General features: G+C 38.4%; 1 protein-coding gene across 1 annotated transcript; it reads right to left on the bottom strand.

The window, feature by feature from the left end:
* Positions 1-2,953: 2,953 nt before the first annotated feature.
* Positions 2,954-11,028, bottom strand: LOC120483528 (uncharacterized). The gene is made up of 2 exons (XM_039678598.2): positions 10,869-11,028; positions 2,954-6,368 (listed from the first exon to the last, which is right to left on the bottom strand). Exons 1-2 carry the CDS (start codon positions 10,951-10,953, stop codon positions 5,548-5,550), a joined length of 906 nt encoding a protein of 301 aa, XP_039534532.1. The 5' UTR covers positions 10,954-11,028; the 3' UTR covers positions 2,954-5,547.
* Between the last annotated feature and the right edge of the window lie 2,291 nt (positions 11,029-13,319).

The following is a 13,319-nucleotide window of genomic DNA, read 5'->3' as shown; positions in this document are numbered from 1 at the left end:
TGGGCAAAGACGAGATAATCATCCGCTTCCTCAGGGGAGCCAGAAGGATGAACCCCCCTCGCCCCCCCACGGTGCCGGTCTGGGATCTGTCTATAGTCCTAGAAGCTTTAAAAGCCCCACCGTTTGAACCACTCGAGTCCGTGGAACTAAAATACCTCTCGCTAAAAACCGTTTTTCTGACTGCACTCGCCTCAGTAAAACATGTGGGGGACATTCACGCGCTGTCTTCGAGAGCCGCGTGCCATGAGTTTGGACATAATGACTCCATTGTCATTCTGAAACCTAGACACGGTTATGTTCCGAAAGCGATTGGTACCCCCTTCAGGGCGCAAGTGATCTCTCTATCAGCGCTGCCTGCATCCGATAGCGAACGTGACGCTGATCGCCTTTGCCCGGTCAGGGCTCTCAGAGTGTACACTACACGCGTTGCTGCGTTCAGACGCTCGGAGCAGCTGTTTGTGTCGTTCGGCGGCCGCTCCAAGGGGTTAGCCGCCTCGAAACAGACACTATCCAGGTGGATAGTAGATGCGATTGCCTCTGCTTATGCCTCAAAAGACCTGCCTTGCCCTCTGGGCATCAGGGCTCATTCCACCAGAGGCATGGCCTCGTCGTGGGCATGGTCCTGCGGAATTTCCATTCACGACATTTGTGTGGCTGCGGGATGGGCCTCCCCCTCCACTTTTGTCAGATTCTATAACTTGGAAGTTCCCGCCTTACAGGCTAAAATTCTGGCGGTCTAGTACTATACAGCTCTCCTATAGGAAGCCGCACTATTGGGAGTCCTATCACAACCGGCTCGCCCCTTGTGTTTCCCCTATGTGCTTATGCATTATACGTTCACGGCCCGCTACGCCGGCCGACTTAGGGCTATTCTGGCCGCCTTATTGTCTTCGTCCACTTAAAGATTCCCCCGGTGTTTTTCCCCCTGGGATGCTTAGTGGTTACATAGCGCGCACGGCGTTGACCAGATGTTCCCGTAGCGTAAGCTAGCTTACGCAATACGAGAGAACCTCTCGTAAGAGAACGAATCGGTTACCTAACATAACCTTGGTTCTCTCTAGATGAGGGAACGAGTATTGCGTTCCCGGCCGTGCTTGCGCCACCAGCGTTTCGCTTCATGCTGACAGAATCGACGAACGAGCCTGGGAGAGCTACTTTTATACACTGTAGCCACGCCCCTTTCGGCGGGCTCTGGCGCAATGAGCGAGCGCCGTCCGCTCATTGGCCGCGGGCTCAGCGCCGCTCTCCCATAGGTTCGTGCATTCTCTCTGAGCGAACCAATGAGCTGCTAGCTAGACCGCTCATGGTCTGCCTCAGAAGAGACTGCGTTGACAATGATCACAAAATTATGGAATAATTTTTTGGCTTCAACTTCTCAGCAAGGATGAATCTTTCCCGTAGCGTAAGCTAGCTTACGCAATACTCGTTCCCTCATCTAGAGAGAACCGAGGTTACGTTAGGTAACCGATTCGTTTTCTCTTATTAATTAATTATAATTAGCCAATTAATATCACTTTCCATTGACGTTATTGACCACTAATGTTATCAGCACCATCGATTAAAAAGCTCCACAGTCTTCATACACACAAATATAACGTTAGGCTACAGCAAAGTAGATTTCTTAAATGACAGCACCGTAATAAAAATATGGCTTTGACCTACCAGATCGCAGGAATTTTGGAGAATGCACTTAATCGCTTCTATTTTGGTCCGTGGAGAGTAGTTGGCATTGAGGAAATGATTGCCCCCTGCTGGTGTTCAACCTTCATTCCTGCGTGTCATGTTCACGCCTTGAGGAGGCAAAGCGTGAACTCAACATGCATCCGCTAGTGGACCAGCGTGTGTATTACACGCTTTAGCGTGATCCCGGGTTGCACCCTGCCTATTGGTTGCTCCATAACTATCCTATGAATACTTCAACCTCGTCTAACATATAGTGCATTAGACAAAGTCACACGGTCAGAAGACTAAAAAGCTAAGAATAAAGTTGATAAGTCAAAGTACCGGCAATTTCATGAACAGTATGTCATTTTCGGTTTCACATCCACACCTACTGAACCGCCTCAGCCGCTATGTTTCTCTCTGCTGGGATGTGCTCTCTAATAATAATAGCATAAAACCATCCAATTTACAACAACACCAATTGTTGATAATGAAGGAATTAAACAATTTAAGCTACATGTTGTGATATTTCTGTCATGAAAGTTAAATATTTATTAATTATTTATTTCAATAATTGAAGAAATAAAATGCTACTTCGTTTTGGGCCAGCTTTTTCTAAGTAAAACTAAATAAAATCTTCAAACATGTTCATTTGTTTTCATGAACAAAATGTTCAACTCAATATTAAATTCCACAGGGACCTTTGGATTCTTACAACCAGGGTGCATGCGATTTGAATTAATAAAAAACAGGCATTCAATTAAATCTCAAACCAGTGTTTTGTGGTGCTGCTGTTAAACCAAATATTTATAGAATAATTATGAACTTGAATGAAACAATATCGCAACATTGACAAATACATTTTACATTTCGTTTTTACATTTTAATTCAGTGCGATTTAACCTACATTTAATTAGAAAGAGATGTTCACCCTTGTCTTGTCCTTTCCTCATTGGGAAGCGCTCACATCATAGCTAAACATGTTTGAGTAGATCCTCTGTACCTCTCGGTTTCAGATGGATAACGATCAGTAGGGGTGTAGCGGTTCACAAAATTAACAGTTCGGTTTGATACGATACACTTGTGTCACGGTTCGGTATGTTTTCTATACAGCAAAAAGAAAAAAATGGCAGAGAAATTTCCTTAATTTTTTGAATGATATTTTTATTAAAACTAACATCATAAAGTATGACATTTTTTACTTTGAGCAATGATGGAGCTATACTTCACTTTTCTTAGGAGCATATAATACAAAACAGCTCCTTGGGCAAAATGCAATGTAATATTGTAGTAGTTCAGATTAACATTTGAGGGGCAGCAATTGTATTTATAATGTCAAAATTAAACCGACTATGTTACTTGAAAGCATTATAGCCTACTATTCCTGCCAAACTTCCATGGTTACAGTTAGTAGTGTTACTACAGTAAATTCATGGTGAATGTTACTGATCTGTGGACACTGAATAGTTCATTCATGGCACAATTTTTCTTCCTGGTTTCCACGTCAGCACTGTTTGATCCGTTTATAACGGAGAAATGTGAAAATTCCTGGGTTTCCCCCATTCTGCTTTGCCGCAACGCAATTTTATCCATGCTGCTAGGCAATCTAGATTCCATGATCCAGATTTGCGCCTCATCTAGTGAACCAATCACAGAACGGGGAGGGAGCAGCAAGACGATGATGGCATCTATGCGACACACCGAAGCAGTTTGTTTATACCAATGGATCAAACAAGGCAGCAAGCGCAAAGTTACCTTTCGATGCAGCCGTTTCACACTGCAAGCGTGAGCGGCACTTGCGCAGCACTTCAGCGTAACTACATCGCCACTGCAGCCGCGCGAGAGTATTCACACTGGAAGCGTTTGTACAGTGTCCCAGCTACTACTGCTGTGCAAAATCATGTCGTTCAATTAGACAGCGGAGAGTTTCTATCCACACTCATAAATAAGCTCACCAGTATGGGAATTTTTTGGATTTAGAGAAAATCACCCCAGTCTGCAGGACTTGCCGATCAACCGTGAGAGCAAAAGGGACAAAACAACCAATCTCCGAGTCCATCATCCTGCAGATTTCGCCACTGTACAGTGAATGAGTTGTTTGTGCTAGTCCTGAAATTGGAAATGTTACAATAACCTGTTAACAGTTGATGTCTTTCTATGTTTTGTTTTTATTAGGGATGAACCGATACCACTTTTTAAGGATCGAGTACGAGTACCGATATTTTTTCCCTGGTTCTTACCGGTACCGATACCAATTCCTGTTGCCGATTCTTGTTTTATGTGGCAATTTTCTAAGAACAACACAATGAGGCTAATGAGAATATCAGCACCTTTATTTTTAACAACTTCAATAAACTTTAATCAATAAACTGAGAGTGGTTGATCGTCAAGAACAATGAATTGGGTAAGCATCTCTGTTATTTTTATTGCTCTTGGGGTATTGGGTATCTTTTGACATTTTCTCTTACCTTGCTAAGGTTTGATGCAAAGTTTATTGCCGAGTGCTACAGCTAGTGGCAAATTCGCCGTGCTCACTTTTGTGTTTCAATTTCAGATGTTTTATCAAGTTACTTTTATTTTATGTACTGGCTTTTGTACCTCCTCTTTATATTAATGCAGAACAAATCGAGCAGATTGCCATGCGTGGGTCCTCATCGTTGATTTTGAAAGTATTTCCACAATGCTGAGGCTGACATTGCATCTGGTGTCTCTGTGTGCACTGGAAAGTTCTGTCAGTTACGTCACGTGAGGTATCAGTCTTTGGTATCAGGGTATTTTTACGAGAACAAGTATATGAGCTTGGTATCGGTATTGGTGCATTTCTAGGTTTTATTTTACACCCCTTGATGTTTTTAGTCCAAAATTGTGCTCATTTTCGATTATTGTAAGTTTACTTCAAATATCTTAAAGGAATGTTTTGATGCATTTTTTACAAAGTCTGGTTTTAATGTTCCATAAATCTCAGAATAGTATCATTGATTTAATTAATTCTGACAATATGACTGTCAAGCTGAAGCTGCCAATGTTTTCTTTTAAATGAGGCTACAAAGTTAAGTCCAAAGGGTTCCTGAACTATGCATTTCAATTTGGATATGCCATTTTTTGGATTTGGGTTCCAAATGGGGATGGGTTAAGATATTAGTTGTGGTGTTAAAGCTTTATAATACTGGTGAACTTAAAACTTTTTTTTCAAGGTTTCAATAGATATCACAATATATTGTTACCGTGAATTCTTTTGGCCACGATAATCACGGTGTGAAAAGTCTGATATTAGGGGCTTTCACACTGGAGGACCCTTTACATAGATCCAAGAACTACTGGCGAAAGTACCTGGATTTTGGCGTGTTCGTGCCGCAGGAACTAGGAACTATTTTAGTTCTATGACTTTTTTTGGAGGAACTAATTTAGCTCCTACTTCATTGGTACTTCATAGTCTAAAACAGCACTATAGGAACTATCCGTGACGCAAGTGTAAGCTGACTGGCAGAACGCACACGGCTGTTATATTTACTCCAGAAAGTAACTCTGCGAACATGGAAAACAGTTGTAGATGAGCCTCTTAACCTTTACGCTGAGGAGAAAATCCAGCGCAACTTTGAACGGACCAAGAGAAACATGATAATGAATTTCTGCTCAGCTAGCAACACTGGACATCAATATTAGCATATGCTAATAACTTTTCACACAAGTAAGTTCCAAGAACTATCCGGTGCGAAAGCCCCTGAAGTGACAGCCCTAGTTTGCATTGCTATTTCAGAGCGATCTATATTTTGATTCAGAGGAAGGAAAAAAAGAATTGAATGACTCCTTTATACAATCAAAGGTCAGGGAGTCAGTAGTGTTATGTATACACGAAGAAGAAAAAGTCTCAAAGCCTCATAACATTCAGAAGTCCACAATTTCGTGAGTTTGCAAATGACTTTTCAGATCTCTTTGATATGTGAAACTCTTCTCGCATTGAAGACATTTGAAAGGCTTTTCTCCAGTGTGAAGCCTCATGTGAGTCTGAAGGTTTCCTTTAAGTGTGAAACTCTTTCCACAATGAGGGCAGATGAAAGGCTTCTCTCCAGTGTGAAGTTTAATGTGAGTGTTTAGGCTTCTTTTATGACTGAAACTCTTTCCACATTGAGGACATATAAAACAATAGTCTCCTGAGTGAATCCTCATATGGCATTGAAGGGTTTCTTTGCAACTGAATCTCTTTCCACACTGAGCACATATGCAAGGCTTCTCTCCAGTGTGAATGTTCATGTGAGTATTGAGACTTTCTTTTCGTGAAAAGCTCTTCCAACACACATTGCAGGTGAAAGGGTTTTCTCCAGTATGAATTCTCATGTGGGCATTTAGGTTTCCCTTATGTGTAAAAAACTGTCCACATTGAGTGCAATTGTAAGGCTTCTCTCCAGTGTGAACTCTCATGTGGGCTTTAAGGTTTTGGTTTTGAGTGAAGCTCTTTCCACACTGAAGGCATGTGTAAGGCTTCTCTCCAGTGTGAACTCTCATGTGGACTTCAAGGTTTTGTTTTGAATTTAAACTCCTTCCACACTGGAAGCAGGTAAAATAACTGTTGGAGTCGGTCTTCTGAGCTCTTTTTCGTGAGGTCTTTTCAGTCTTTGTGGATTTTTCTCCAGTCATAAAATCGTGTTTCTCATTCTGATTTTCCATTTCATTCAGTTCTTCACTCTCCTCTTTTAGTGACATCAGGTCTAAAATGAAAAAAGTAAAAAAAAAAAAAACAGATAAAAGTTAAACCCCCACAAAGCAATAAAAAATAGATCTACTATAAAATCATCGGAAAACATAAGACCATGGTATTCTTATGGAGAGCATTAGCGTGAGCATAAGTCATCCAATTTTTTTAATTTTGTGGATTGGTAAGTTTCGTTAGGTTTTGAAGAAATATACAGCCGAGTATCATCAGCATAACAGTGAAAGCTAATTCCATGTTTCCTAACAATATCTCCTAATGGCAGCACCCGAGCTTCATTTACAGTCTGAGGGAGACGCACGCTGTAAACAAAACAATCTTCTCAATCATGTCTAATGATTTCCACACAGAGGAAGACTTGCATTTTTTTGCCTAGCCATTTTTATTTGAACCCGAATACACGGACACACCGGATTACATGTCAGAAGCGTCACTGAACGCGGATTGATAAAACAACCAGAAGAAAATACAATGCTGAATGAAGTTTTTGTTTTTGTTATTTTTGGACCAAAATGTATTTTCGATGCTTTAAAACATTGTAACTAACCTACTGATGTCTAGTGTGACGGTATTGTGCCGGTTATTATATAACCGTGAGACCGACTGTTATAGTTGAAAACCGTCATTAGAACTCCATAACCACCAAAACCGGGTAATAAAAAAAAAAAAAAAAAGCATAATAGAGAATGTTTAAATACTAATTAAAAACAACAATTTAACTTTAACTTTTAAACGCGCAATCCAACGGACCACTGAGGCAGGCTATTTTTGGTGCCCATACGCACAGCACGTGATGCATGGGAGCAGGCGCGCTGCCTGCTGCAGTAGCTGTCACTTTACATGTGAGAACTTCGTGAAGAAAGGTAAAACAGATGGATCTCGTTGCGAAAAGTAATGTATACATTGCCTATATGGGCACATTTCGGGTTTAAACCAGATGGCAATGGAAAACAAGAAAATCTTGATGAGCCTGTGTGCAGAATATGGAGAAAAACAGTATTTGTTACAAATGCCAACACCACCAATCTTCGTTACCATCTGAAGATTAACCAACGGCCCCGCGGCTTACGCGGCCCTTGGATTAACCACTGCTTCTGCTGCCGCTCAACCATCTACATCTGGTCAGAGGCAGTTGAATATGGCCGAGGCATTTTCCAAGGTGACGAAATATAAAAAAGACGGTGACAAATGGAGAGTACTAACAGATAGTGTGACTCGATATTTGGTATTAGGAATGGTACTCTTCCAGAAAGTGGAAAAAAGTTCATTTAAATAAATGTTGCATACTTTCGACAAACAGTATGAGTTGCCTGGGAGAAAGTATTTCTCTCAAACAGCTGTTCCGGCCTTGTATAGTAAGGTAAAGGATGAGGTGCAAAGAGAACTCCAGGATATCAGTAATTTTGCACTGACAACAGATATGTGGTCAAGCGTGAATGTATATATGAGCCTGAATACATATATGAGCATATATGAGCCTGAATACATATATGAGCCTATTCAGTATTCAAATTATTAGTAACTGTAGTCTGCACAGAACATAAAATATTTTATTTTAATTTTATTTTTTTATTCATTTATTTTTCATGTTTGCATTTATGAGGAAAAAACAATGTTACGGACGTGTCAGTTCTCCGTTATGGACGTGAGCGCTCTGAAAGCGCCACTAAAATATGCTTTAAAACTTTCACAGAGACATCAAGAAAGCACTAAACCTTTCTTTAAAGTGAATTTCGTTTTGTATTAATTATCTTAATTTTAGCATGGATTTAATAAATAAGAAGTAAATATAACACTTGCTGATGGGCATGCATGTATTCTTGTAACGAAATACGTTTTGAAAGTACCCTTCCCAACACTTATATCATAGACTAGACTGTTTACTCGTTAGATTTTCGTTATGATATTATGTTAGTTTTTGCCAGAAATGGTTTCAGATCATGTTTTCATCTGCATATAATCAATAAATGCAGACATATAGGCTATAGCATGGTAGGCATATTCGTTTTATTTTTTTCTATTACGTCCTCTTCCAATAATTATAAATATTATGTAAAATATTATTTTAAATAATTAAAATGAAGTATTTTATTTCACAGGATTGTCCGACACGGTGGGGAACAAAACAGAAAATGGTGGAGAGACTTTTGGAACAAGAGCAAGCGATCGCACGTGTCCTGGTCTCAGACAGAAAGCACCAGCAAAGTTTTAACATCGCTTCAAGAATGTCTAAAACCTCTGGCTGACACTGACTTCATTCTCTCTGGGGAATGTCATGTAACAGTTTCTTCAGTAAAGCCTGTCCTGCAACTGTTGACATGCGATCTTTTAAAACCAAACCCCAATGAAACGGAACTGACACAAAATATAAGGATTTGTTTAGCTACTCTGTGTTCACTTCTAATTGTCCAATTGTTCATTTTAAATAAACATAGAGCAAGCAATTAATCAGTGTCTGCTCGTTTATTCAAACTAAGTTTTCCTTTGCACTCGCAAACCCCCCAAGAACCCTCCTGTTACGAACCGTCACATTTGACTCAAGTTATAACAGTCATCACGAATTCTGAAACCGGCACACCCCTACTCATGTCACATGGACTACTTTGATGATGTCTTTATTTTCTTTCTGGCCAAAGGACAGTATACCGTACATTCATTTTTTAATGGAGGGACAGAAAACTTTTGGACTAAATCTAAAATATCTTAAACGGTGTTCCGAAGATGAACGGAGTCCTTACGGGCTTGGAACGACATGAGGGTGATTCATCAATGACATAATTTTCATTTTTGGGTGAACTTACCCTTTTAACCCTTTCCCAGGGACCTTATGTTGTTCAAAACCCATAAGACTTGTTGATCTTCAAAGTAACACAAATGAAGATATTTTAAATGAAATTTGATTGATTTATGTTCCTCTATTTATAGTCTATGCAACTACCATTTTGTTGATTGGAAAATTCATAACGATTGTAAAACTAATCCATTTGAATAAAATGATTTATTTAAAATCTTCTGAAGAGACTCAATTATATATGCTTTATATGATGAACATATTGAATTTAGGCTTTTATTCACATCTAAACATAGATCAGCAAACATAAACAGAAGCTCAACTGAACCCGCTTGAAACGTGAGAACAAACCTCATAGTTTTTAAGCTCAAATGTGCTGCATAACACAAGAACGAACCTCACTGGTTCTCGCACGTCAAGCAAACATGCTTAATCTTCCGTTTACCACAACTGATGTGCGAATTGATGAATGTTGCTTTGTGATAACAGTTGATAACAAATCAATTTGTTGATTTGTGATTAGTTGATAACATTTAACCTGGACCTGGGGCCACTATCGGTTTTTTAGGTCCTCGCAGGCACGGAATCTGGGTGTTATCCTGGATGACTCTTTAAAATTCGATAAACAAATTTCCTCAGTAATTGGGTCCAGTTTTCATCAGCTCCGTCTACTTTCAAAAATTAAACATTTCCTTAATGATAAGACCTTGGAAATGGCAGTGCATGCGTTTATTACGTCTCGTCTTGACTATTGCAATTTGTTATACTGTGGCATTTCTAAGGCCCAAATTGCCCGTCTCCAGTTAGTGCAAAATGCTGCCTCAAGATTTCTTTTGAAAAAGAAGAAAAGGGATCATGTCACTAGTTTAAAGACATCTTTTTGAAGCGTCAAGCTTGGTAGTTGCGTTTAAAAATTATCTTAATTTGTGTTCCGAAGAAGAACAAAAGTCTTACAGGTTTGCAACTACACGAGGGTGAGAAACTGGTAATTGAAAATGAAAAAAAAAAAAATTTTTGTTTAAAATTGTTTATTGTTTTAATAATATTAAGCTGATATCTATATACAAACAATGTTCTAGATAACAAAGGTAAAGTTACAACTCACCTGATACTGTTGCATTATTATGGGTTCTCAAACTTTTTGGGGCCAGGGCCCCCTTATGGGGTAGAACTTTCCCAAGGACCGCCTCATAATGGTGCTTAAACCCACAGTTATTCTAAGATAATGAACATAGTATGCTTGTTTTATTGGCTCAAATGGCCCTCATCTGTTTTATAGGGCAGTAGCATTTTCTAATTATATCCAAAATTAATGTAAAATACTAATAGATAAAGGTAAATATTTAAAAACATTATAAATATGTATTTTATTTGCCCATATGTTTATTTTATGGAAGCCTGTCAAATAAATGATAGTTGCATTCATTACAAACAACATTTATTTTAAAGCCTAAATGAATGTTATAGCCTACTTGCCTCACAGACATGAGAACTACTATAAAAACTTTAAGCAGGCCTATCTACTTTTAAACGACTAGGTTTATCTTATTTGACGTTAAATGTATAAGTCACTTTGTACTGTCACAGCGCCTTTAAAATTATACAAAAAACCAAAAACAACGCAACTTATAGCCTATAAAAGAAGTTTTTCGACCCCACTTTAATAAGGTTAAAATGAATATGATCAGCTTTGAGAATGAAACTAACCAGTTTGTTCCTCAGGATCTTCAAGTTTCACTATGAGTATTTCTTCAATCTTCATGTCTTCACTCTCTTCTTTAATAAACGCCATCTTTATAAAAGAGTAGCGTGGATCTCAGTTTCTTTACCAGGAGTTTTTCTGTGTGTTTGGACACTCTCATGTAGCCTACAAGATGAGAAAAATGAACAGAAAAATCCAAACTAAATCTCTTGTTTCAATAAATTCTAATTATGACATTGTTCAATTTGCACTAAGGAGTCCTAGAGGGAATGTTTTACAAAATCATGTGGGAAACACTAGTTAAGCCATTATATTTAAACATAATATATTTTTCTGTAAAGCTACTTTAAAAAATATGTGTTTTGTGGGGGGGGGACAATGACTTAACTTGAATAATTAATGATAAATGTTGCACCCAACAATATATGTATATATTTTTTTTTTATAAAAAAAGACACCAAATACATCACTGTAAATTATAAAGGCACAGTTTGGTGTTTTAACTCGGTTCCATTTTCTTCCACACTTGGAAAGCTCTCATCACTTGCTAGTGCCCGAAATCGTAAAATGAGACGCATCTTTTCTTACTAGTGTTGTGAGGCTTTTCTCACAAAAATGACGTTCATTCAGGTTAGATTTGGCAAAACAGTTCATTTACATCGTTTGTATAAACAAATTTAAATACATCGAATGGCTTAAACACATCAATTTCAAAAAGTTAAAAACAAACCTTTCTTCTGCGAAATGCAGGAGTAGCGCGGCGCCGCCTTATGACGTCATATGATCGTACCAAAATAAAAGTCCTATTCACGTATTAAAATATCAAAGCCATGGTTAAGGGGTCGGGAACTTTTTTCAACAAGTCTTTTTTTTTCATTTTTGTTTAATTCTTTTTTTCACTGTAAAAAACTATTATTTTACTTTTATAAAATGATCAAGGATTAAACATGAGCCAGATTATTCAAAACAAAAAAATAGGCAACAGTATTTTATTGAATATTTTTTACCATTCCCAAATATCCTATATCGTAATCTCAGTGATCTATTATATAATATTATCACATTCCTTGTAGAGGCTAAAGAAAAAAACTTTGATCCTTTGAGGATAAAAATACTGTCAAATGACAAAGAAATCTACAGAGGCCCGCACATGATATGTAAGAAAAAAAGTAAATTGTGTTCACGATTTACAATTTAGTCATTCGTGCACATGATTTATTATTTAGTTCCTTCGATATTCCTTCCTATATTATTATATAGGATATATTACGATATTCCTTTAGTTCCTTCCTAGTCATTTTCCCCTCAATTTATAAATTATACCAACAATATATCAAATCAAGGGAACAAAATAGTAAATCTTGCTCACGATTAGTCTACGATTATTTTCCTGCATGTCATGTGAGGGGCTCTGTAGAAATCAGGGTTTGGTTTTGGTTTTTAAAATTTCAAACCAAATTTATTAAAGGGATACTTTGGGATTTAGCATTAAGCTTTGTATTAGTAGGAAACGTGTAGTATTTTCGAACTACCATGCTTTCCACCCTCATATCCCCCTGAGAAAAGAGATTTATGTATTTTTTTTTTTTGTCTGAAAAAAATTCTCTGATGATGCAAAAATCGTCATTTTGCATTATCTAAGGATTTTTTGGACAGAGGCTAAAGACTACAGTCAGCAGTCGGGGCTGTCCCGTAGACTTGTAGTCAAGACCGCCTGAACCGAGACCAAGACACTACCAAGACCAGAGGGTATCGAGACCGAGACCAAGTCGAGCCCGGACGGAAAAAAAAAACAGACTAGTGTTGAAGCTAATATGATAACTTGTATGAATTCAAGAACAGCTGCATAGGGTTCAACCACAGTTTACATTCAATACATATTAGACGGTATTACTTCAACTACACAGGAAGAACAATACAGAGACAGACCATGTCATGTGTGTGACTGTGAGCTCACTGTAAATGTTTTTGCAGACTGGGTGAGATGAACTATGTGTAGCAATTCCATGACGGCTTTTAACTGCACTATTAGAGGATTGAGACTCCCTTAACTTTTGAGGACTGACATGGCTGGTACTGGCTAGCCTGGTTCTACCAGACTCTCGTACATACATTTCATTTGTACAGAGAGTCTGGCCTCCCTCAATTGAGAAACGTTTCCTTCCTTGTAGGCGGGTTCACTATTAAAGTTCAAATCTATTGGATCTGCCCAGAGTCACTCACGATCTGCCATAGCCAATCGCTAATGTGTGGTCGTGAGTGACGTATGTCATGCGCCAAAACGGCTGGAAAACAACCATAGACAGTAAAAGAAACAACAAGTCCGAACTCCGAATGATCAGAGGATTAAATTTACAATAGGATTTCAGTCAACGAGAGCTGCAGGTTTTGTTAATCTAGGAACAATTATTAATTCGAAATGTATATTTGACATGAAGGACAGTGATTATTCAGTC

This window comes from Pimephales promelas, chromosome 24, assembly GCF_988280905.1.
Source record: "Pimephales promelas chromosome 24, fPimPro1.hap1.1, whole genome shotgun sequence".
In the NCBI taxonomy this organism is placed as follows: domain Eukaryota; kingdom Metazoa; phylum Chordata; class Actinopteri; order Cypriniformes; family Leuciscidae; genus Pimephales; species Pimephales promelas.
The sequence above is the reverse complement of the archived record's forward strand: the minus strand, read 5'-3'. Positions and strand labels throughout refer to the sequence as shown.